The sequence below is a fragment of the Ursus maritimus genome, unplaced genomic scaffold (assembly GCF_017311325.1).
Source record: "Ursus maritimus isolate PB19 unplaced genomic scaffold, ASM1731132v1 scaffold_26, whole genome shotgun sequence".
In the NCBI taxonomy this organism is placed as follows: Eukaryota; Metazoa; Chordata; class Mammalia; order Carnivora; family Ursidae; genus Ursus; species Ursus maritimus.
In genome coordinates this window covers 15233332-15260451 of record NW_024425119.1, presented here as the reverse complement: position 1 = coordinate 15260451, position 27120 = coordinate 15233332, and the positions used below count along the sequence as shown (strand labels likewise).

Here is a 27120-nt window from a genome sequence, read left to right as displayed (position 1 = left end):
GGGAGAAAGAAAGCATGAGAGCAAAGGAAGGGGCAGAGGGAGAGGGAGAATCTCAAGCAGACTCCCCACTGCACCTGGAGCCCGACACCGGGATTGTTCCCAAGGCCCCAGGATCATGACCTGAGCCAAAATCAAGAGCCAGACATTCAACCGACTGAGCCACCCAGGTGCCCCAAGGAACATTGTTACAGATGTATTTGTACACATCCTTATTTCGTAAAATATATCCCTGTATATAATTTGCAACTTTTTGTGACTTTGTGTTATCAAATTGGCTTCCTACAAAATTGTGGCAACTTACCTTTCTACTAGCAGTAGATGGAGTGCCCAACTACCCATACACTTGGCCACATTTGGTATTATTATGTGCATTGTTAACATTACTAGGCTGATAAATAGAAAGTGGTAAGTCTTCTATTTGCTGTTTCTTGACTATCAGTGAGTTCGAACAACTTTTCATAAATTTACCTACATATGTTTTGCAAAATAACTATGACTTTTGTCCATTTTTCTACTAGGATGTATTTTGCATTGGTAAGCTTTTTATATATCAAGGCTTTGAATTTTTTCTCTTCTTGTGCTAACTTCATTTACTTTAAAAAGAACTCTATTTTCAAGTAGTTACAGATTCGCAGGAAGTTACAAAATACACTACAGAGTTCCTGGGTACCAAGTTTCCTGCACTGGTAACGTCTTTACATTAACTGTACTATATTACCAAAACCAACAACTGACATTGGTAAAAAATGGTTAAATAGATTATAGACCTATATGGATTTCTTCATTTATTTTTAAATCTATTAATGGAGGTCTTAAACATCAATTTTAATGCATTCATTCTTCTTTTTTTTTTTTTAATCATTTATACTTCTGGTTTCTCGTTCCACATATAAGAACTTGGATGTTACCACTCCACCTTAAGAACAAGTAAGAAGCTGAGGAGACTGAAACATCAATAACCCTTCTTGGATCTGCAAGAGAGAGGAGGACTCAGGGCAAACCGCCACCTCCAAGATTGGAGAGACAGGCAAATACAAAGAGTGGTAGTTCAGGAGCGCAGAGACTCACAAGCAGAAACCACTATGGGAACCAGGGCCAGGGTAGGACAATCCGAACTGTAATTGACGAATTGCCAGAAGCTCAGTGCAGACAAGTCTAAGTTAAAAATTCCAAAGGGACCCAGTCATAGGGGAGCCCTCACAATATTGTGAGATTTACCCCTTAGGAGTGCAACCACATTCCCACAGTAAATACAGGAGAAAAATCCCCATGGGCTTCCGTAGGGGGAGAAGAAAGGAATTACTTTGAAATACCTCAGGGGATTCTCCTTTTAATAAGACCTACCATCGGGGGAAAGAGTTAACCAGATTCTAACCCAGTCAGGTATTATCAAAGTGTAACTGACCTGAGGAAGAGAAATACCCAGCTCCAGCTAACCCTGGTCATCCGGTCCCATCTAAGGAGGAGAGAAAAACTTAGAAACACTTGTGAAATTCAAAGTCCAGAGTCACGGTCTCACTAAAAGACTGAGACCTAATCAGAGGACTATAGAACACTTCCCCTGCCCTCACACCTCATCACCACATTGTTGAAGGTCTATTTATAACAGTTCCTTTTATCCAGTACATTGTGTTTAGTAATCAAGAAAAAATTAGAGAACATTAGGAAAGCCAAGAAACACAATTTGAAGAGACAGATTAAGCACCAGAAACAGACAAGGCAGAGATGTTGGAATTATTAGATGGAGAATTTAAAACAACTATGAGGGGCACCTGGGTGGCTCAGTTGGTTAAGCCTCAGCCTTCAGCTCAGGTCATGATCCCGGGGTCCTGGGATCAAGCCCCTTGTCAGGCTCCCTGCTCAGTGGAGCGTTTACTTCTCCTTCTGCTCCTTCCCTGCTCGTGAGCACTCTCTCTCTCTCAAATAAATAAATAAAATCTTTTAAAAAATAAATAAAACAACGATGATCAGTATGCTAGGGGTGCTAATAGATAAAGGAGACAACATGCAAGAATAGATAGGCAATATAAGCAGAGAGAAATTCCAAGGGGAAAACAAAACAAAATAAAATGCTAGAGATAAAAAACACTGCAACAGAAATGTTGGATGCCTTTGAGGGTCTGAATTCTGGACACCGCTGAAGAAAGAACCTCTGAGCACCTGAGTACTAGTGATAGACATTGATATATCCTCTACTATTGATGACATTTTGAGGAATAAAATGCTGAAAGACATATTAAACCAATAAAACCCCAACAACTGGATTTTAATGTTCAGTGAGTTGTGATGAAGAGACAAAAATCTAAGTATTTCTAAGCCACCTGTCACAACATGTAAAAACGGTAAAAGAAAAACTGGGCTGGAATTAGAAATCTGAAATGTGCACTTTCTCAGAAAGGATAGCTACAAATGTGGATTTCTTATTGTAATAGGGAGGTAACACTTGAGTAAGGTGCTATTTTGTGCTTTCCTTTCTATATGGGCATGAAAAATTACAAATCAGAATTAGGGGAAAATATTAAAACCTATCAACCATCTGCAAAAGATTAGGATAAGAAAAAAAATTACCCTATCCCCCATCTGTAAAATGGGGCAGTAACCTGGACTTCATAAGACTTGTGAATTCAGGTGTTTGCACACTATCCACCCACCTTCACCATCACTGCCACCCCTCGGGCCCCAAGCACTATTATTACGTGGTGGTCAGTTGATTGCAATGGCCCCCTGACCAGCCGCCCTTTCTGCAGCCTGGTCCACTACAATTCATTCTCAATCCAGGAAGAGCAATCATCTTAAAACCTAATTCAGACTGTGTCACTCCTCTGCTTACGTTCTTGCAATGGTTTCCCAATCCCTTACCTACTTTGAGTTAGGTAGAAAAGTCCAACCCCCTTACCATGGCCTACAAGGCCCTCCACCCACCTCTTCAATCTCCTCTCTCTCAAAACGCTTTTCTCACGTATCTTCCTGCTCCAGTCAACCTCTCCAGGCAGGGCCTTTGCTTGCTGTTCCATCTGGAACACCTTGCCTGTGGATCTTCCCAGGCCACCTCCTTCTTGTCATCCATGTCTTTAGACAATATATCAATAGTGTCCTTAAAAAACAAAAAGCAAAGAACACAAAGGCTGAGAAAAACAACAGACTATCCAAGACAACTACACAAAAGGTGTAATATTCACATAATGAGAATACCAGAGGAGAAGAAAGAGAGGAAAGAACAGAAGAAATATCGGAAACAATAATGACTGAGAATATCCTCCAATGATTATCAGAGAGCAAACCACAGATCCAGGAAGCTCAGAGAATACCAAACAGGATAAATACCCAAAACAGTATACCTAGGCATATCAATTTCAAACCAGAGAAAGTCACAGGAAAAAATCCTGAAAGAAACCAGAGGGTGACAAAATCTTACCTACAGAGGCACGAAGATAAGAAGTACATGGGTGGCTCAGCCGGTTGAGGCTCCAACTCTTGATTTCGGCTCAGGGCATGAACTCATGGGTAATGGGATCAAGCACCGTGACAGGCTCCGCGTTCAGCAGGGAGTCTGCTTCAGATTCTCTCCCCCTGCCCCTCCCTGCACTCACATGTTTGTGCTCTCTCGCTTGCACTCTCTCTCTCAAATACATAAATCTTAAAAAGAAAGAAAGAAAGAAAGAAAGAAAGAAAGGAAGGAAGGAAGGAAGGAAGGAAGGAAGGAAGGAAGGAAGAAAGAAAGAAAGAAAGAAAGAAAGAAAGAAAGAAAGAAAGAAAGAAAGAAAGATAGAAAGAAAGAAAGAAAGAAAGAAAGAAAAGAAAGAAGTACATCTTTCTTCATTTTTCAGGTTACTAGTAGTCTTCCCATACCAGAATTTTACCAATTCACTATTGTTGGATTACTACTGGGATTTCTTAAGGAAATACTAAATGGGTTTGAAAATTCTGGTGCCAACCAAGTACGTTTTCTTTTCTTCTTGTGGGGACAAATATAATATTGTCAAGGGTCCATGTGCTCTCACACTTAAAAAATCTGCATATTTGCACTGTTGTAAAATGAATCTCTTCAGTGAATCCTTTGATTAGAGCTTGAATAGTTTATAAACTCTGTTCGTTTTTTTTTTTTTAAGTATTTTCGGAAAAACTCATATTTTTACATCCTACCTATGGCAACAGGAAGATATCAAAGAATTTTATTGTGGGCTTACAGTTTTACCCTAGGAAATGTAGCCCGGTCAAATCTGTGGGTGTAGAACTGTGTACTGTTTCTATCACTGCTGTCTTACAGGGCCTGAGGGAACGATGCCAGCCCTGAGTGTCTGGACCCTTTGGACTTTTAAGTCTCTCTCTCACCTTGAGGCAAATGGCTGAAGGCAGTGCAGTTGGGTTTGGAACATTATTTGAGCACTGAGTTATAGAGGATAAAGGGCACATGCAACCCTTTCATGTGCCCCTGCCTCTTGAAATGTGGAAGTCCCCGTCTCATTATAATTAAAAGAAGGAATCAAGGCTCAGTCTGGCCCATGCAGTGGAGTGATTTCCCAAACTGGCAGAACCTAAAACATGAGTATTTAGGTAGTTTTTTTTAATTTTTTTAATCATTATAAGCAATACTACAATAAATATTAATATATGGTGTTTCTATCTTTAACATTTGTTCAGTTATTTCCTAAGGATAAATCCCTAAAAGTGGAATTTTTAAGCCAAAGAATATGCTCATTTTCAATCATTTGGTGCATATTGCCAAAACACCCATTTGAAGGCTGTACCGAGTCATAGTCTTACCAAGAGAACATAAGAATGCTCATTTCCTGGGGCGCCTGGGTGGTGCAGTCGTTAAGCATCTGCCTTCAGCTCAGGGCGTGATCCCAGCGTTCTGGGATCAAGCCCCACATCAGGCTTTTCCGCTATGAGCCTGCTTCTTCCTCTCCCACTTCCCCTGCTTGTGTTCCCTCTCTCGCTCTGTAAAATAAATAAAATCTCTCCATCAAATAAATAAATAAAATCATAAATAAATAAATGTGTTATTTAAAAAAAAAAGAATGCTCATTTCCTACATCTTTACCAACACTGAGCATGGACAGCCTTTGTAACATTTGAAGAATTTAATGTCTAACATGAAACAGATCATGTTACTCCTCTATTTTAAAACCTCCAAAGTTGTGACACCTGGGTGGCTCAGTCGGTTGGGCGTCTGCCTTTGGCTCTGGTCATGATCCCAGGGTCCTGGGATTTGGGCTTGCTCTCCCCCCACTCCCCAACCCCGTGTCAAATAAATAAATAAAATCTTTAAAAAAGAAAAGAAAACCTGCAAAGTTTCTCCATTAGCCATAGAAGTCATTCTCAAGTTTTTTGGTAGCAGGACCTCTTCATTGTCTTAATAATTATTGCCCCAAAGAGCTTTTATGTACATGGGTTAACTTATTAATATTTGCTGTATCATAAATTAATATATTACTATAAGTTAATATAAACAAAAATTCGAATTTTTTATTTAATTCATTAAAAAATAAACCCATTATGTGTTAACACAAATAACATGTTTATGAGAGATGAGTATTTTCAAAAAAAAAAAATCCACTAGTGAGACATATGGCATTGCTTTACATTTTTGCAAATCTCTTTAATTACTGGCTTAAAAGATATTCTATTATAGTAGAAGCAGAAGTCTCATATCTGTTTTGGCATTCAATTTGTTGCAATATTGCACATCATGTAGCCTTTGGAAAACTTTTCTGTACACTCAGAAGAGAAGGAGAATGAAAAAAGTAAACAATGTCTTAGTATTATTATGAATGTAGTTTTGGCCTCATGGACTCCCTGAAACGGTCTTGGAGACCTCAGGGTTTCTGCAGACAGTACTTAGAGAACATAAAGTCCAAAGAATCAAGTCTAACTCTCTAACACGCCATGAGTCCTTTCTTGATTCAGCCCTAAACTTTCATCGATTATTCTATCATGCTCATTCTTACAGCCATACAGAAGTCTGACTCCTTCCCAGACACGTTATGCATTTTCAGCTCTATATGCTTTTATAAATACTATTCTCGCTTCCAGGAATGCCTGTCCCCAGTGGCTATATTGAGATTTGAGGGAACTCAATAAATTATAACCCTCTCCAAGCTCTGAATAAACTAAGAAATAAAACAAAAAAGCAAGCAGAGAGAGAACCAAGTATCACTTTCATTACGAATGGGGCTGATTTAAAGAACAGAGCCAGCTTACTATAGGGCAGCAATGGGCTTCTTGATACTCTACCCCCGGAACTTCCCAGATAGACCCACCCAGATGCAGACGGGGCTGGGCACCTGTGCGCCTCCAACAGAGTCTCTCTGCTCCATTATTAAATTCTGAGAAAGAAAAAGGACCTACTCCCAAGAACAGAAAGGAGGAAAGACTTGAGCTATATGCAACCCCCAGTTCCTTAACCCAGAGTCAACAAGTAGCTACATCACTCCATCTTTCCAGAAGGCAGATGACAGAGGGGAAAAACCAGGAGAAACTGAGGGGAGTGGTATGCTAGTGGCTTTCTTTCTCATGAAAGAAAACAGGAATGGGATTGAAACATACCCTGCACCCCACTTCCACACACACACCACCAACAATATCCCTTATCTACAAACCCCCTATCATACTCAAATGTTACCTGTTGGATGATGTTTTATTTAACCTCCTGACATATTCTCCCCTCTGCTTACAACACATTTTGTACACATAAATTCAACAAGTGATATTCAAGCTATTATATGCAAGACATGAAAGAACACAAATACAAATAATGTACTATTTCTGCCTTCCAAAACTTGGGGAAATGATATTTATGACAGCATCTCTGATACAGCTATCAGATTCTTAGCCCCGACATTTATTCTGTCAACATATTCGGAAGCACTAAGTACACAGTCTCCCTTTTTCTATGAGATAATTTACGCGTGTCATTGCACCATCTGAAATCTGTCCACATCATTTGACCCTCACAAATCTGTACTCAACTTGCATGATGCCCCTGAAATCTTTCCAAACTACTCTCATTTCTTATCAAGATTTAGTCAGAACAGTGCCACCAGTAGTTAATCCCTCAAACCTAACAATTCATTTTTTTTTATCCTTCCCATTTCCCTAGTAATTTTATACTTGGGTGCATGCCTTTGTGTGTTTGTGTGTTTTGTATTTATAGCTATAATGGTAGAAACCTGCAGTAGCACAGCTCATTATATAAGGATTTGGAAATAACTTGGGCCAAATCCCAGATCCTAAGACCCAGCAGTAAATATAATAAAAGCCTGATATAACATGTTTAACCTATAAGGAGGGCACTGTTTCTGTCCCTGAGCAGCTCATTATAGAGATTCCAGTGCATTGTTAGTCCTCCCCATCTCCATGACAGCCTGCAGACTCCTTGAGAGCACGATCATTGGCAGAATGGTTAGATTAAATGACCTTTGTGGGGGCCTGTTTTTACCCCCTGAAATTCTGTAATTCTGGTGGGTCTCCTCTCCTTGGAAGTATGGCACAAAAGCTTCATTTTACCAAAGCTCCTGGCACATAGCCTGTCACATTGGTTAGAAGTGCAGATGCTGAAACTAAGAGTAACTGGCTTCGAATCCGAGCTATCTGTGTGACTTTAAAACAAATCACTTCCTTTCTTTTCTTTCTTTTTTTTTTTTTTCATTTTTTTTAAAGATTTTATTTATTCATTTGCCAGAGAGAGGGAGAGAGAACACAAGCAGGGGGGAGCAGCAGACAGAGGGAAAAGCAAGGCTCCCCACCGACCAGGGAGCCCAATGCAGGCCTCGATCCCAGCACCCTAGGATCATGACCTGAGCCAAAGGCAGACACCCAGCTGACTGAACCACCCAGGTGTCCCAAATCACTTCCTTTCTCTATGTCTCCATCAACTCCTCTGTGAAATAATAATAATCATACCCATCTCATAGGCATGTTGTGAGGATTAAACAGCTAATATATATAAACTTAGAACAGTGGCTATCACATACTTAGTGTATGATGAAGTATCAATTACTAGTCATACCAGCAAATATACATTCAGATAATTCTATAATACCATGGATACCCAGTAACTTAAAACACACATTTAATAGGCACCCAGGATGTTCTGTAGACTGATCTCAAATCTGAATTTTATAGTCTTATCAAATCTTTTTAAATACCTTGTCTCAGTAAAACAAAAACATTTCAAATTAGAAAGGCGGTTAGTCTTTACTGAAAACTAATTCCCTGTATATATACACCAGGCATATACTTGTTGAATCTACCAGTGAAATCCTATTATAAGACCATGTTTGTATAGTTCTATTATATTCAAAAATATTCATATCCACTTTTAGAGCTTCAATCAAGCATTTACACAATATCTATAATATCTCTTCTTTGCAAAATCTTGCTGTGGGTGTGTCAAATGTTCTAATCATACCACCAGGTCCAGACACTGACTGCAGTTTAAAAGATATAATCGAAGAACATATTAAATAGTTCCATAAAGCTGAGAAAGTGAAGCTAACGTTCAACCGCAGAATGGCTTAAGAAGTGGGTGAATTTGGCACATTTGCTCGTAAGTCATTTTAAAAGCATTAAAACATATTTCAAAAGATTTCAAACATGCAATTATTTTTTCTGCCACTCAGAACACGAAATAAGCATCACTTTAGAAAGATATGTGCTTTTTTATCTATCAAAACAAACAACTTAATGAATAAAAATTGTTTTCCCAAACCATTTTTCATACATTTGCAACTCATCCAGCAAATCCCAGGTCTGAAATTACAGAAATCATTGGTGAAATGTATCATTGTCCCCCCAGATTAAAATGCATTAAACTCAAGGTGTGGTTATTCTATGAAAAACTACTCTAAAAACATGTATCATGCATTTACTTTGGAATTGCATTCACCAGCAAAACTGCACTTTTGTCTACTTGGATGGCACTGATACTTTATGTTTATCTGGTAGATCAGTGTTATTTTATAATCCCATCTTCCCCATATTTATCCAAAGTGATAATTACCTTTTAAATTAGTAAATAACTCTGGATCACCTACTCTTTATGAAGTACTTAGCTGGATATTATAAACGGGGAGGTCCAGCTGGTGACAACACGCTTACCCCTCAGGGTTCCACCTTAGGGAGGACAGAAAGGTAATGCAAACAAATAAACCAAATACAAGACTATCTGTTCTGTCCCCGTCCCTTTACAAGTTCTAGACCTACTGTGTCATCATGATGAAGATCTAGAACTCTGTCGTAGACCATTCCTGCTTGACGTGTATGCCATTTGCCTCCAACTTCTTATTCTGTGATCTCTTACTTTAGAATGTTTCCCTATACCCAACCCAGGTTGGTGCATTTATTAACAGACCCACTTGGAGCCTCTTTGCTGACTTGGAGTTTTCTCCGCTCTTGAGTCCCAGACTTGCAAAGCTCCGGGTAAGAGATCGGCCTGCCAGTTCTGCACTGTAAGACTGACGCTACTTAGCCGAGACTCCTCCCCATCCCTTGCTTCCCCCTTGTCCTCGCAACCTGCCTGCCATAGAGGAGAAATCAGAAAAAAATACTAGACAATAATTTTAGTACAATAATGACACACAGAATGATAGAAACCAGTCATTACAGTAAGTTAGAAGCATGGGAAATGGGGGCACCTGGGTAGTGCAGTCGTTAAGCATCTGCCTTCAGCTCAGGGCGTAATCCCGGCGTTCCGGGATCAAGTCCCACATCGGGCTCCTCCGCTGGGAGCCTGCTTCTTCCTCTCCCACTCCCCCTGCTGTGTTCCCTCTCTCGCTGGCTGTCTGTCAAATAAATAAATAAAATCTTTAAAAAAAAAAAGAAGAAGAAGAAGCATGGGAAATGGCTTCCTATTTTGAATCTTCTTTTTTGATGCTGCTTAGAGATGGGCTTCAAGAATGCCCAGTAGGAGGAACTAGAGCAGACGCATGTTTATACTCATAAAATGATTAGATTGTTATTACCCCAATAGTATATTTTTACATGTGTGATTTTCCACCTTTTAAAAATAGTGTCATGATGACGGTAGAGAGAACTAGAACTTTTTGCACAGTTTTCTACATGCCAGACACTTTCCAAGCCCAGTTTTATTTATTATTCCCCTCCATAGTCCAATTGGGAAGCTGTTTTATCTGAGAGTGAGATCCTGAGTAATGCCAGCTGCCTCAGGCACTACAGCCCCCACCCCCCATTTCTTGGCACTTTCCGTTTCAGAATTGCTCTTGCTTTTGCTACTGATTTCAAAGTGAGTCAGAATTTATATTCACCCCAAACACGATTAACAACTTTTCCTATTTAAATGGAACATCGTTACAAATTCCAACTAGTGGGCTCAGACAAAGGCAGCAGATCAAAGCAGGTGGCCCACCCTAGGGAGACAGACCCAGAACTTCTAGGGATTGATAGGGATAGGTAGTACATGGACTGGCAGCAGGGGTTTCCCTGGACCCAGTTTGGCATCAAAGAAAAGCAGGGAAGATAAGGCTATCAGAAAAATCATATGGCAACCCCAAATTTGCAAGCAGTAGCCTGTTGCTGAGACAGAGCCAGAGGGCAGGACAGCATTGTGAGTAGCCCTAAAGATCTCTGGTTGTTAAGGAAAAAACACACACACACACAATTCTGTGTCATAAGGAGCTTATGTATCTGAAAACAGGAAGAATTCCTGCTAGTGGAAAACATGGACATGGCATCTCTCCCACACAAACCTCCTGTCAATAGCTGGTCCAGAAAAAAAAATGACCTCATTCAAAAATAAGCACCCATGTAATGCTACTATAGAAAAATAAGAGAAGAAACAGAGATAAAATGGAAGGCAAAGAATGTACAACAACAAAAAATTCCATAAAACAAATAAACATTTGGGCCAAAAATATTGCCAAAAACTTGAAAGGTAAAAGACTTAAACAGAGCTCCCATACCTATAAAGCAAGAGCTCATATCGGATATACAAGAGCTCAGGGAAGATACTGCAAGTCAATAGGAAATGAAATATGATTTAGCAGAGCCCAGGAATCAAACATTTCACTGGCAGCAACCAGATTCTGTTAAAAACATGGAAAGAAACAAGGATAAGAGGAATAGAAAAAGAGTGCAATTCAATGACGTAGAAAAAAAATTCAAAAGAATTATGAGAGAGTAATAGCTAGACGGGACAGATAAAAAGGCCTTCACATATGCAATAACTAATATCCTGAAGAGGTTGAAGAATAATAAAATAGGAAAAAAGTTAAAGATACGCTTCAAAGTAGCTTTTCAGAAATATAACTCATGACTCTACAGACTGAGAGTACTCACCGAGCCCTGGGAAAAATTTACACAAAACATTCAACCCTGAATCACGTTTTAATAAAGTTGCTAGAACTCTGAGAAAAAAGCTGTTGTCCATTAAGGCAAAAAGTTTAGGTCGGATTGTTACTTTCCACAAAAATGTTCAGTGCTAGAAGACACTAGAACAATAGTATAATAGTAAAGTCCTCGGGAAATAAAGTACATGATCCAAGAATTATACACAGCCAAAGAGTCATTAGAGTATAATGAAAATGAACATTTTTGAGCTTGCAAAAACTCATGCAATATATCCCAAGCCCTTCCTGAAGAAACCACTACAGGACAAATTTTGAAAAGCAAAGAGATAAGCGGGTTACTGATCCTAAGTATTGACTTCATTTAACTGTAGGACTAAAACTAAAGTAATTGTGGAGATTATGGTCACAGAACAGAATTGAAATGTGATAAACTCTAATGATGTAGAAATAATATAGCAAAGGTTTGGAGGGGAAGAGGACAGATGGTGGGTAGTAATGTCAATATGCTGATTTTCTCATCTGGTAGAGCAGAAGATAGAAAGATTATGGAAGCTGATAAATCATGTAATAAAACTACAAGTACATTTCAAAGTCCAAAGAATATGGTATGAAAAATTATATGATCATCAAGAATCAGGTGCGTTGGGGAGGAAGATAGGGGGAGCAAGGGGAAAAACTAATTTCATCATTACTCATGGTAGGAAGTCAATAGATAGCCGTCTAGAGATATAGAAGTTTAACTATAAAGGGCCCTGTCATATACTGCTAATGAGAGTGACTATAGGAAGGACTTCATAGGACTTCTCTAGCCCTGTTGTGTGGGACTAAGAGACGAAGGGCAGCTTCTGCAGAATTCAACTTCAGGGACTCACAAGAAGTGGAAAGACAGCTGAGGGGCAATGAATCCTTCCCTAGCACAAAATATGAACGATCTCTCCAGTACTACGTTATTATATTGCGGTTGAAACCGTCATGATGAGTGACCACCCAACATCTTTGAAATACCATGTGCCCCTTTCCCCAAGGAGGCCAAACTTGCTTTCCCAACTTCCTTTACAGCTCAAGTACAGACATGTGACTGAGGCTCCAACACTCAGACACAATGACCCAGGACTTTGACACCCGAGAGAGAGCAATGGGGGGAGTCCACCTTTAGCTACTGTGCTAAGTTTCCCTCCAGCTTTCAGAGACGCCAAAGGCAGAGGTTCTGGTATCAAACCTCCCTGCGGTGGTAACAGTGTCTGAAGAATGGAGCAGCTCTAAGAGCGCTTTGGGCATTATTCCTAGCTGGCTGCCTTCTAGGTAGAGGGGAGTTGTGTTATTTGCAACTATGAACCATGCCGGATAAGGCCTAATGGTGGCAGAACACACAGTTAAAAAAACCAAAAACAAATTTCAAACATCCTTTCGTGTTAAAAAGACCAAGGACTAATGTTTTCATTATTTCCTAGAGATCACTTACTCAGTAGCTTCAAATTAAGAAGCCAAGTATCTGTGAAACGTCCCTTGCCTCCAACATGTTATCTACTTTAAATACAAGTTAAAGAATGGGCTCCGTTACAATAGGTCTTAGTTTTAAGTGCAGTTACACTGGAATCACCGAAGTCAAAGCATTCCAAATAGGTAAGATCAAATACAGCTGAAACTTGCTACCTCGGCTTGCTGAAAGCCTTGCATAATGATCCTAGCTCATCTGACATGTTTATTCTGGGCTCCAAAGCTTGCATTTAAGCCCCAAGTGTAGTCCCGTTTGCCACCTACTGTGAAAGGGTTAAGGGATAATATCATTGCCATTGCTCCCTCTCTTGTTCATGGCTCTGAAAAGCAGCAAATATACACATTCATCCTGCAGTTTCCCGAGATAGAAAAGTACTGCGGCTGGTGGATTTTACTCACGAAGAGACGCATTTACTTCGGAATCTAGGTATCAAGTACAAGGCGTTTCAGTCCAGTGGTTCTCAGGGTTCCTGAGCACCATCATTTGGGAACTTTCTGGAAATGCAAATTCTTAGGCCCCACAGCCAATTTACTGAATTAGAAATTCTGGGGGTGAGGCCCAGAATTCAGTGTTTTATTAAAAACAAAACAAAACAAAACTCGGGGCTCCTGGGTGGCTCAGTCGGTTAAGTGTCCACTCTTGGTTTCGGCTCAGGTCACGATCTCAGGGTCCTGGGATTGAGACCCAATTCAGGCTCCATGCTCAGCGTGGAGTCTGCCTGAGGATTCTCTCCTTTTCCCTCTGCCCCACTCCTGCCCCTCTGTCTCGCTCTAAAATACATACATACATCTTAAAAAAAACCAAAAACCTCTCAGTGATTTTCATGTATACTAAAGTTTGAGAACCACTTTCTTTGGAAGCACAACTAAACTACTCCAATCAAAGGACAATCTACTTCTGAGAAAGGAGGAGAAAGATGTACCTTCTTAATAGCACATTCCAGACTATTAAAGGTTCTGCCCTAGAACTAATCTAACTTCTCATGTAGCATACACTCATTTCTTCTTCTACAGAGGGGATATAGAACTTTTGGTTACTAGAAGCCAATATAAAACTTTTCTTGGGACTTAGACATCAAGTACTCTTCGATCTTTTCCTTGGGCTAAATAATCCTAGTTCCTTTTACCTTTATTTATAATCACTTAAAACTCTTTGTCATCCTTGTCAATCGCCAGAATAAAGTACCACCTCATTTTAACATTCGAGTAGATTAAAACACACTTTCTGTCATCGACCCATAGAAAATAATGCCACAAAACCTAGGTCTCTTATATTCTACCTGTGTTTTAAAGTACGACATGTACTTCTAAAAAAAAAAAATCAAATTTTAGATCTGTCATTTCAAGATATTCTGATTCTTCCCCCTCTCCCTTTCTTCCTAACAAAAAAAAAAAAAAGTTTTAGTTCATTGTAAGGTCACTAAGTATTTCACATATATTGCATTAAACATTCTGATCCTCATTTGCCCTATTAAATAAGAATTGACCAGATGGATAGTCCTCTGACTCTCTCTCCTGAGCAGGTTTTAGTTAATTAAAAATGATTATTTTTACTACATATTTTATATATTGGCCAGATGTTACCTGTGGTCATTTCTGGAAAGGATCATTTGGTGGTGGTTATAAAATACATATTTTCCTTTGGGAGGCCAGACTCTTGAGCACGATCAGGAAAACAAATGTAGAAATTGACTTCACCTCATACCTTTTTCTTAGTGCCAAAATGGCCATAAGGCTTCATTTCCTTTGAAAGTGTGATCTATTCAAATTCTTTCTTCTATCTCCACTCTGGCCCTATTTATGTCGCATCAAAAAATCATCAGGTTGGTAGAAGAAAAATTAATTTTGGTTTCTCTCTGTACGAGAAGTATAAATTGTTTTTTCTAAATTTTGTGTGTGTGTGTCTAATGTCTAAAAGTTTTTTTTCTAAATGTTGTTTTTTTTCTAGATGTGGTTTGTGTAAGACATCTACATACGGCCTAGCAAACTCTTCTGCTCCATCAAGACAGAGACTCTGTGCACAGAGGATGAGCCTTCCAGATAGGATTCCTAACAGTCTCTGCTTTTACACAGGTCTCCTTAGTAAGAAGTTATTTTTCCTGCAAACTGATTTGCCTAAATTTCCTGTTAGCGCTGAAATAATCTAGAACGAGGCAAAGATACTGTAATTATGAAATTGTTTTGTGATTGCACTAGTCGTTTTTCTCCACTTGTAGACAAACCAGAATCCAAACAAGCCCCTTCTCATTTTTGTCCTTAAAAAAAATAATAAACACAATAAAGCAACATTCAACTTTTTTTTTTTTTTTAATTTCAGTTTTTGAGGTCACCCCAAATTCGGGAAGTCTAACGGATAGAATTAACCACACTATCTCCTGGTCTAGTTCAGATGGTCTCTAAAACCCTATTTAGAAGACTTTTTTTTTTTTTTGAAAGATTTCATTTATTTATTTGAGAGAGAGAGAGCATGAGTGGGTGGGGGGGGGCGACGAGCAGAGGGAGAGGGACAAGCAGACTCTGCGCTACGGGCACAGGCCAACACGGGACTGGATCCCACAACCCTGAGACCATGATCTAGAGCCGAAATCAAGAGTCAGATGTTTAACTGACTGAGCCACCCAAGACCCCCAGAAGACTCTTTCAGAGGCAAAAGTGAGCCTTTTGAAAGTCTGAATTTCACACGCTGACAAACAATCTTAGGTGCAGTAGAGTGTATGAACAAGAAAGAAACTTTCAGTTCCGAAGCCCTGGCTATGTTTTGTAAAATATTTCACGGCCAAAATATGACCCAAGCTCTGGTTTCAGCTCTGACTTTCTATATGGTCTTATTATGTAAGTGACCTCCCCACATTCGGTTTCTTTTCTTCCATAAAGAATGGTAGTTAGAAATACATATTCTCTGGAGTCTCTTTAAGCCCCCAAATTATGTGATTTATTGTTTAAAAAGTAACTTTAAGGTCTAATATGCTTTATTGAGCAACTGGGACAACTGGGGTGTGGGTTGCTTTACTAATTTAGAAGCTTTAAACACAGGACACTGCCCTCATTTTTTGATCGTATAAAGCACCTGCTGTCCACGTTCTAAAGTATACACATTTGCTTGCAGTAAATCACAGTCACCTCGAAAATGACCTCTTCCTCTCATGTTTTCATAGCAATCAACATTTACTAGGGTCCGCCCGTTAAAGTCATCTGTGTTACATTTGATTTCAAGAGCCAGGTAAGGGGCAGACATTCCTGATGAAGAGACTGATAGTCCTTGGAATAAATTGTCCCCCCAAATATAAGATTATGTACCTTCAGATCAGGCCATGCTCATCAGCCTCTGATAGGTTTGAGGGACTCACAGTCTTAATTTCCTATGTGAATCTATAATTGTCCGCAGGGGTCGATTTCAGTGGATGCCTCATATAAATTAGAATTGAAGATAATGATGCCTGTTCACTTGATCAACTAAAATGACCAGCTGGGTTTAATGGGAGGAAAACAGAAACCCCTGTGAAATTGGAATAGCTTCAAAGGTGATAGAATGTAATTATTTTTCTGCAAAGTTTCTTCTCTAAAGGTGACTGGCCATTGTGCTGTGGACACCTGGGCTGCCATGTTATGAGGGTAGATATGGCATTCAGAGCTACTGACCGTATCCAAAGTGTAAGTCAAGAGTCAGCTTTCTGCTAAGGGAATGGGGGAAAGCAGGACTTCTTCTCCCTTCTTATTTTAGTCATTTCATTTACAGTTGGAGACCTGCTTTGGGGACTTGCCTAATTGATTCCCGAGAGGCAAATTCTAATTTAGCTTGCTACAAAAGTGTTTTCTCTTTATAGCCATAAAACATCTTCTAGAATTTGTTATAATTATCCTTAGGGTAATATAATTTTAGGTCTGAAAGGACCCTGATAGCGCCTGCCCAACCCCTCTCTTTTACAGATGAAGAAGCTGAGGTCCAGATATGTGAACTGACTGAACCAAGGTCACAGGGCTAGAACGAGGAAGAGGCTGGCTACCCTCCCACAATCAGACAGTGAAACCAAAATGGCCGCCCAGTTTGGGGTTTCCCACTTATGAGTAGTTGGAGCCTCGCTCCATGAAAATCCCCATTTAAGAAAACGTAGGTTGTATCACGCGGGAGAGGTGCATGCAAACAAAAATGGCAGACGGGGAACACTGGGAGGGACAGGGAGCCAAGGAACGAGTAGCCCACAAAGCAGATAACCATTCCCCAGAGCGGACAGTGAGTTCTGATGATGGGCCTGCGTGTGCTGAGGGACAGTGGTGCACACCCCGGGGGACCGCACACACCCTGTCGGCCTGGGCTTGGTTCTTGACTCTGCCGATGGTGAGCTCTGTGATCTTTGACAAGTTGCTTCAGCTCTCTGTGCCTCAGTCCCTCGTCTGCATAAAAGGACGGAAACATCAGTACTGTTGCAGGGATTAAATAAGGATTAAATACATTGATCTATGTAAAGAGCTTAACACGTTTTCAGTGCTACCTTAATGTTGGCTGTTTTTTCCCCTATGCACTATGCCAGGAAATCTTACACGTTTCAGGATGGATACGTAAGTCGTATTCATTCATAGTGTTACTAAGGGGCTTTATGATATAAATATGCAGACTCTACTAAAGAGATTCAAAAAGCCATTGAGAAAACCACTTTCTATGTTTAATGATTCATTTTTCAGTAGGTATTGTCACAATTTAAAGTGTTTTTATTTTCCAAAAAAATAAACTACCGAGATTTTTTTATTTAAAAAATGCAATAGCCATAATACCATGTAACAACAGCAGAAGTTTCATTAGCAAAACAATTAATAAAAGAGCATATCTGTTGCAAAAATTAAAGACAGATTTTCATGGCAGGAAATTAGTGCCAAGTCAGTGACTCCTGAAGTCATTAGAGTGCGGCCGGTAGCTCAGGGAGGCTGCGCTTTCTTTCTCTAAGGCCCGTTTCTTGGGCAGTTTAACATTTTTTCCCCTTAGAATTTAATGTTGTCAAAGCTATCCTTAATATTTTACTCAGAATTTTTAAGCGAAAATCTTCTCAAAATTAACAACACAGATCTTCAAGTAATTAGGGCCATTTCAGAGATGCCTGAAAAAAATACCGTGTATGTATTAGTTGTTTTTTTCTTTTTTCTTTTGAATTAAGTTCAGTGAAAATTTTAAGGGGAAAAAAAGTCAGTTACCTATTCATTCCCTCATATTTTAATTAAACAATTTTAGCAACTCTGTAGAAACACACATTTTAAACGTTGCTCTAAAGAACTTTTCTGGAACTGGTTGCTGATTTAAGACATCGGAAGATCATGATAGGCAGCATATCTTCCAGTCACGTGATGGTAAATCTGTGAGGAAAATCAGAGTTTAATTAATAATTATCATGCATCATATATATCAATTAATAATTATACTATTAAATAATAATAACTATAATTAATGTTTCATCATAAAGCCCATATTACGCATTTCAGCGGACTGTCCATTCTCTCCCCCTACTCATGCGCACTCTCGCTCTCGTGTCCATTCAACCCACTTCAGGTGGAGGTTTGCTTGGATGAAAGCAGAGGTTTGGGTGCAATGAGGTAAATCAGATGAGGCTTTTTCTCTAGTTCTCATAGCCCAATAAGGGATTTTTCGTTTCTTTCTCAAAAACACACTTGTCAATTTGTCCTAAGGACAATGGATTATTACACACCTGCCTCTCGATGTCCGAAAGCAGAGTACTGGCACCTATTCGAAAGAGGTCTGGCGTCAGCCATTCATCTCCCAGCTCTTCCTTTACGAGAGAGAGCCAAGCAAGGGAATCCTTGGCACTTCGGATGCCTCCTGCTGGTTTAAAGCCTACCTACAAGGGACGGTGGGAAAGAGCAAGGTTTATTGTTACTGGAGTGCTTTAAAAAATGGTACCGCACGGGCGCGCCTGGGTGGCTCAGGTGGTTGAGCTCCTGACTCCTGGTTTCGGCTCAGGTCATGATCTCGGGGTTCTGGGATCCATACCCTGGTCAGGCTCCGCACTCATCACAGAGTCTGCTGGAGATTCTCTCCCTCTGCTCCTCTCCCTACTCATGCACACTCTCGCTCTCGTGCTGTCTCAAAACTAAATAAAATCTTTAACAACGACAAAAAAATGGTACTGCGTTAATACAGGGTCTGGATTCTCGTTCTTTCTCTTTTTTTAAAGTCTATTTTAGTTCACCCAGCAAAAGAGCTTAGATCACTGACTCACGCCCATTCACACTACAAAATGACTTTTCCAAGATTAATGGGAAGAATGTCACTGCTTCTGAGAAGACACTAATGAGTGTTAATAACCCTCATTAACATTGCACTTATTGGAAAGTCATAAACCTCAACCACCTAGACTATAGCTGGGAACCGGGGATAAACAAGAGAGGTGTCAATAAATGAGGAAAACAGATATCACAAAAGCCCATTCATTCTACATTTCTACAAGTAAGCCTGTCTAGGCGCCTCTCAGCCCTTCATTCTGAGGTGCAAAAGACACATACGTGTATTCAAAGCAAGAGAGGAGAATCAGTTAGGCCACACTAACCAAACTGGCAGCAATCAGGAAGGAATGTTGACAGTTATTTTCATCAACTTAAGTGTAGGGACTTCTAAGTCGTAAGTGGAAAGAATTCTATGAAGCAGCCAGACCAGTTACATAAGCACAGGAGAAAAAGATAGTGTGGGAGCTCTTCACAGTTCAGCAGTCTTTGAAGGTGAACATAAAACAGCACAACTCAGCCAATATCTGATGTTTACAAATGATGTCCTGAGTCCATTAGAAATGGATAAATGTGTTCTATAAACAGTAAAGTCCGCTTATCTGGATTTACTTGTCTCAAGAACTTGAATCCAGTAGAGTGGAGAATCTACAGACAGGAACAATCAAGAAAACACTGCAGAGCCCAAGTGCTAAAGCTCAGGCATTTGAACACTAAGAGCCGTTGATTCAACAGGTTAGCACCAATATGGGGTTAATGGCTACAATAATGCTAGAGAAGAGAGACAGTAAATGAATGGCCCCATAATTAACCCAGGCTAGAAACCTCAGGGTTAACCTGGACTCCGCCATTTTCTCCACCACACCACACCCAATCAATCAACAGTCAAGTCTACCAATCTTCCCTCCTTAACTTCTATATCTTCCCCCTCCCCCCCCAACACATCCTCCATACTCTCACCTCTGCTGTTTTAGTTTAGACCCTCATCAGTTGTCACTAGTATCGGTGGGTCTCCTGACTGGTTTCCCTGTCTCAGTCACTCATTGCCACACGGCTAAGCAGCAGCTGGACACTGATCCTAACCCTATATGCCTATTGCCCTGGAGCCCAAGTGGCTCTGAAAGACGGCAGGGACATGGGGCGAGTAGGGGAGATAAACAGGATGAGATTATTTACTGAGAAGAGGCCCCCCAAAATCAATTAGCTGATATTAGCATACATGTTAATCATAAGCACATTTCTGTCAATTAGGCTGTGCTGCATATAGATTTTTCTATATAGTTCAGTTGTGTCAGCAAATCTGGCAACGTTTCTAAAGAGAGGTTCTAGCATAAGTTTATTCTTTTTTTTTTAAGGGAGAGAATATGGAAAACATAAATCTGCAATGAAATCAGTTATGAAATATTAAACCCCTGCTGCTCAGACTGACACTAATCATGGTCTGGAAGACGGCCCATCACATTTTAAAACACCCCTTAAATCAATGATGTAGAAAGTTTACAGTCAAAGGGCTGCCCAGGCAACTTGTCAACAGCCTGAAAGGATACACCTGATTTGCAGATACATACATGGGTCCTCACGGTGTGAAATCAAACGTGATTAAAATGAGTATAATTTGATTTGCATCCGTCTGTTTCGTAATAAAACTGGGATGAATTTTGTTTATTAGCTCAGGAAAGGGTCATTACCATTAAAAAGAAGTACTGGAAGACAGCAAAAAGTCCCTTCTTACCGTACTCTGGCCTAGAATATTGAGCACCTAAAACTTTTATTGAAATTCTTTGCTGTCGTCTACGAGCTCTCCTGGGAAGGCACTTGTTTGTTTTGTATCCCTGTTAACATAGGTTAACATGGCACACAGTTAACTACTCAATAAATGTTCGCTGAGAACACAGCAGGATTGTGTCTCTAATGGTGAGTTTTAATCCTGATTATAGAAGCTTATGAAACATATAGATGCCTGACGATTACCCCTCATCCAGAAGTGCTCGGGATGAGGGCCCAGGCATCTACAAGCATAAAAAGCTTCACGTTTATTTTGTTGTACTTTGGTGGAAAATAAGAACCACTGGTCTAAATGAATAGTGGTGGTCTCAGAGGAGGGGACCAAAGACAGAGCTCTCTTTTTTATGGCTAAACATTTTTTTATTTGGATCAGTGCAGAAAGGCTACCAAAGAAGAGGTTACTCAGACAGAGTCAACTGTCATATGTAAGGTCACAGTAGCTATCTTTCCTATTTGGACTTTTTTAAGGTAGGAAGTTATTCTGAAGGAGAAAATTCTGGAAGGAGTTCATTTCCTCTCAAACCCAGTACATTCTAAAAACGGTCTCCAATTCCAAAATGAACCCAAGGTAGAGTCACATTTAAAGTCATCACATTTAGTTAGCAAAGGATTAAAGGTCTTTTTTGGGTTTCCATTTGGCAGAAATACAGAGATTGGTTTTTAAAAGATGCCTTCTGAGGAAGGGACAGTCTCATTAAAAAAAAAAAAACAACAGCAACAAACAAACAAACTACCTTTCTCTTTGATGTGTAAAAAAAAAAATCCTTTGAGATAATTTGCAGCTAAACAAGCAACTTGAAAAGGAAAATCCTAACTCATTTTAAAAAACCTCATACACGTTTTTCTTTTTAACTTCATATGTTTCAAAAAATATGTATTATTTTTCGAAAAGCTGACAAAAGCTAGCACATACCCTCCTCAGCTTAACAGTCTTCCAAAGAGCACATCGAACTGCCATAAAACGCAAAAATGGATATTTAATTCAAGAGCTATGTAACGTCTAGCTACCTTTTCCCTGCTGTTTCACAGCATTTCATTATTTTGTTTAATAAGTTCATCTCCTCGAGAATTTTCTCTTCACCTCATATTATTAAAAGTAATAAGTTTTTCTGGACCGGGGGTTTCCCAACAGAAAAACCAATTTATGTGTGTCCTTCAATAATGACAGGAAAAGATTATTTCCCATTATATTGCATACTTTTCATATCACCACCACAGCTTATCATTCAATAAATGTTACTCTGCAATTCTTTCCATTCCTCAAGGAAGTTTAATTTCTGCATTAACCTGTTTTCGCTGGCCAACGCCTTACCAGAAAGCCTCTATGTTGTAGCAGAATTAGTTCGTTAAAGAACCCATTTAGGAATCTCTTGTCAGTGATAAAATTGTCTTCAGTTAATAAAAGGACATAAAGTGAGTTTACATCTTGATCACACACACTTACTCCCATACTCACACTCACTTTCTGTTAATCGCACATTTTTCTCCATGAATGTGTTCTTTTGTAATGAAAGGTAAATTAAACATTTATCTTCATAAAGGTAACTCATTCACACCTTCTGCATATAAAGACAGTTTTCGTGGCTGTAACTAGTATTATAAATAACATTATCTTTACTCTGAAGAAAGATTTGTTGGCAATAATATACCTTGTTTCCAGTTTTCCAGAAGAAATCTCTAATGGCCCGTAGCATTACTATAGCTACTGGGAAAGTGGCATTTACCGTTTCTTTTCCGGTAGAGGTCTTAATAAAATCTGATCCTAAAACAAAAGGAAAAAAAAAAAAAACACACCTCTGTGTTAATTAAAAACTTATTTTTTACACTTTTTAGTCAGTGAAAGAAGTGAACTACGTAAATTTTTTTCCTGAGGAACACAACTTTATTTTTCATTCGTTATTTGAAAAATGAAAAACAAAATCTCTCTTTGAAATAATTCTGCCCATACTTTCCACTGCCCCAATTACTATAAGATGAATGAAATTAAGTATCAGTTGGGTTCTCACTGCTTCTTGGGGCTCCTGCCTCCGTATTTCCGTATCATCAATGAAAATCAAGTTGGTTTATTTAATGCATAACTGAGATGAATAAAACAATGTTATGCCCTATGCTTAATATCATATATCACGACACTCCTACAAAACTGGAGTGCCCACTCATTTTCCCCTCATTTTCTGGTGCTTGATGGGAAGTACACAGTACAGCTGTGACAACATAAGAAGAATGATTTGTACTGCACTGTTCATTAGTAAAAGCACTGTCTTCCGAGATTAGGAGTTTCACGAAAGACATCACGCTATTTCATAACTTTAAACAACTTTCTGTCTCTCAAATGTATCTTAAATCTATTGATGTAGTTTAACAGAATAGCACAAGGAGACAAAGAAATGATAGTAACAGTTAAGATTCACTGGGGGTATGTGTGCTATGCCCTATTCTAGGTGCTTTAGAAGTAATAACTTAGTCATTCCTCATGACAACTGTATAAGGTAAGTACTAACACGATCCCCATTTTAAAAGACGAAATGGAGATACAGAAAGGTTAAATAATTTACCCGCTTGGGGTCAGAGTTAGTAAGTGAAAGAGACAGAATTCTAACCAAAGAAATACAGCTTAACCAATAGGCAACAGTGTCTCCAAGAAACTTACCTAGGATGACAAAGTCAGGTAGCCAAACAGAGATTCCATCTTTCATGTGGTTACCTACCCCTGCAATGCTCAATATGCGGACCACAGACCAGCAGCATGGATACCACCTGGGTGCCTGCTAAAAATGCAGACTTTCGGGGCTTATACTAGACCAACTGAATCGGAATTTGAATATAAACAAGGTTCCTAAGTAATTCCCATGCAATTCACAGCCCTAGCCCACTGCAGGTCATCAGAAGTTTTTTGAGGCGGAGGGGGGTGGGAGTGGGTGGGGGTGGGGGGGTGGTGTCTGTAGGCCCACTGGAAGAATTGGAGACATTATCTGTCATTCATGCATTCATCTACCAAATATTCACTGAGCGCTATGTCCTTGAGTGCTTACTATGTCCTAGACTCTGCTGAAGATACTGAGAAGAGACCACTAAGCAAAATAATAAAGCTCCCACCACTGCAAGCTGATTTTCTAGAAGAGAAAGACAAGAAGCAAATAAATATATAATACATGTCAGGTGGAGATAAGTGTTATGAAAAAAAAAGGAATGTAATGAGTTAGAGAGTGATGGAGTTGGGGAGAGGTAGCTGTACTTAAACAGAGTTATCATAAAGGCATCTCTCAAGAGTGAAATTCAAATACAGACAGAATGAAAGGGACCTGTGGAAAGAACATCCACAAGCAGGGAAACGGCAAGTACGAAGGCCCTGAAGTAGGCATATGCTAAACTGATTAATTAAATGAATGAATGAATAAGACCCAAGAACCAAGGCCTGGTCCCTACAACACCAGAAATAAGACAATCAAGGGGAAGAGATTAAAGACTCCAAACAGACGTAAGAGTGAGGGGAACATCCCCAAAAATTCACAATGAGACCAAGATATGCTTCTGAAGATGTGACATTGTCTTCTGAATCGTTAGAAAGCTTTTGGGTACAATACTGGTATATAATCTAAATTCTTTCAAGCATCTTAGATAAGAAGATTATTACAAGTCCAGCCACATTTGAAGACCTTAAAAAAAAGTATGGTCACTTAAAAATCACACAATTTAAAGTTAACCAGAAGAGCCGCCAAACTCCTTCGAAAGAGTCCGGACTTAGGGTAAGGGAGGAGACTCTCCTTCTAACATACTTGGGAGGAGCAGGGCAGAACATCTATCGGGAGAGCAACAAAAGCCCACACATTGACAGTAACAACTGCCTATACATAGTGTGTTTGTCCCCCTTTCTTGATTGTATTTTAAGCATATTTGAGGGCAGGTGCTGTATCTTTCTGTGAACTCTGTATCCCCAGAACATGACAAACATGCAAGTCTCAATATGTGAATTTTGGATGGACGGATGGAAGGACAGACAGACAGATGGATGGCTCCACTGACAGATGGATGGCCACAGCTACTAAGAAAAAGCAAACTATAGTATTTCCCATCTTTAACTGACTAATCGGAAAGTTTTGAGTTTCAATCCAGTTCGATTGGATTGAACTGGATTGAACGTGGCTCAGAAGAATTTATCATTTTATTTATTTTTAAATAAATTTTAGATTTTAGAACATATGTAAAGCTACAGAAACATCAAGCTAGTAGAGTTTCCACATACCCTACACCCAGTTTCCCCTATTATTAACAACATTTGTACATTTGTTACAATTAATGAACCAATATAGATATATTACTATTAGCACAAATCCATACTTTATTTAGATTTTCTTAGTTTTACTTAGAATCCAATCTCATTCAGGATACTTTGATATATACATTTATCATATTGCCATGGGTTCCTCTTGGCGGTGTCAGTTTCTTGGACTTGCCTTATTTTTATGATCTTAACAGTTTTGAGGAGTACTGATCAGGTATTTTGTAAAATCTCCCTCAATTGGAACTGGCCTGACATTTCCCTCATGATTGAACTGGGGTTACGGGTTTCTGGGGAGGAAGACCATAGAGGTAAAGTGCCATTCTCACCAAATCATATCAAGTGTACCTACCATCAACATGACCCACCACTGTTGATGTTGACCGTAAGCACTTGGGAGGTAGTATTTGCCAGGTTTCTCTATTGCAAAGTCACTCTCTTCTCCCTATTTTCCATACTGTATCCCCGGAAAGAAGCCCTTATGTGTATCCCACACATAAGGAATGAGGAATTATAATTTACCACCTTTGGAGGGAAAACTACATAAATTGTGTGGACTTTTTTGCATGGGAGATTTGTCTCCTCTCATTTACTTATTTACAATCATTTATATCAGCACAGACTCAAAGATACTTATTTTATACTTGGGTTTATAATCCAATATTACTTTATTTCATTGCTTAAATGGTTCTACCTTTGGCCACTGGGGGCTCCTTCAGTTCCTTCCTATATTCCTTCTATACACCTCCATCATGTAGAATTTTGTTTTTTAAAGCATTTCCTTTGGTATTGCCAAATGCTCCAGGCTCACCTTTTACATTTTCTGCCCCAGTCCTAGAATATGTCATTTCTCCAAAGAGCCCTAGTTCCTTTTATTAGAGAACGGTATTGGAACCCAAAATCTTGGTTCTTAGTGTACTCATTGCTACTGCAGGGTCTTGTTTCTAGCTCTCTCCGCTGCCTAGCAAGGAAATCTATGTGTGTATACTAACACATTTATATACACACATCTCTTAATAATTCCATATTAAACTATCTACATCTATACTACTTGCTTCAGTTTTTGGCAATTATGAATAAAGTTGCTACAAACATTTATATGCAGGATTTTGTGTGGACATACATTTTCAAATCAGTTGGGCACATACTGAGAGGGGCAAATGCTAGATTATATGGTAAGACCATATTTTGCTTTGAAAGAAACTGCCAAATTATCTTCCAAAGTAGCTGTATCATTTTGCATTCCCAACAGCAGTGAATGAGAGTTCCTGATGCTCTATATCCTCACTAGCAATTGGTGTTATCAGTTTTTGGATTTTATCCAATCTAACAGGTGTACATATAGATTACGTACATATTTTTATTAGATTATATCCAAGTAATAAATTTACGGATTGCTATTATACACGTGATAAGGTTTTTTTAAACTTCAAATTCCAATTGTTCACACTGCTGGTAAATAGCAAAGCAACGGGCTTTTTATATTAACCTTGTATCATGCAACCTTGATAAACTCACTCAGTAGTTTTCAAGAGTTTGTGGGTCTGAGGGGGATTTTCTCCAGATATGTGATCTGTGAACAGACAGTTTTATATCGTTCTTCGTGTATTAATTTCTTGGGGTGGTTGTAACAAATTATAACAAACTTCGTATCTTAAAGCAACAGAAATTTATTTTCTCACAGTTCCGTAGGGCAGAAGTCCAAAATCGAGTTGTCAGCAGGGCTGCACATCTTGTGGAGGCTCTTGGGAAAAATCTGTTCCCTCACTTGCCCAGCCTCTTCGAGCTGCCAGCATTCCTGGGCTGTGTCATTCAGACCCCTGCCTTCATCTTCACATCACCTTCTCTTCTGGGTCGAGACTGCATCTTCCTCTGCCTCTCTCTGATAATACATTTGTGATGGCATTCAGGTCCCACTTGGATAATCCAGAATAATCAGTTCATCTCAAGATCCTTAATTTAATCACATCTGCAAAGATCCTTTTTCCCAAATGAGGTAATAGTCACGGGTTCAGTGCGTTAGGA

General features: G+C 39.4%; 1 protein-coding gene and 1 long non-coding RNA gene across 5 annotated transcripts in view; both read right to left on the bottom strand.

The window, feature by feature from the left end:
• Positions 1-861: 861 nt before the first annotated feature.
• Positions 862-17321, bottom strand: LOC103677794. Of its 2 annotated transcripts, none has more exons than XR_005837871.1 (3): positions 17106-17321; positions 2923-3094; positions 862-1456 (listed from the first exon to the last, which is right to left on the bottom strand). It is a non-coding gene; the product is annotated as an uncharacterized LOC103677794 (long non-coding RNA). The 2 variants fall into 2 exon arrangements; XR_572524.2 differs by lacking the exon at positions 17106-17321 and adding an exon at positions 4765-4906.
• Positions 17322-17445: 124 nt separating this feature from the next.
• DERA (deoxyribose-phosphate aldolase) overlaps positions 17446-27120 on the bottom strand; it is a 112897-nt gene continuing 103222 nt past the window's right edge. For all 3 annotated transcript variants that reach the window (XM_040642194.1, XM_040642192.1, XM_040642193.1), the window contains 3 exons: positions 22466-22578; positions 18500-18649; positions 17446-18149 (listed from right to left, as the gene is read on the bottom strand). In XM_040642194.1, the coding sequence (XP_040498128.1) occupies positions 18093-18149; positions 18500-18649; positions 22466-22578 (320 nt within the window). In that variant the 3' untranslated portion in view covers positions 17446-18092. The remainder of the gene's footprint in view (positions 18150-18499; positions 18650-22465; positions 22579-27120) is intronic.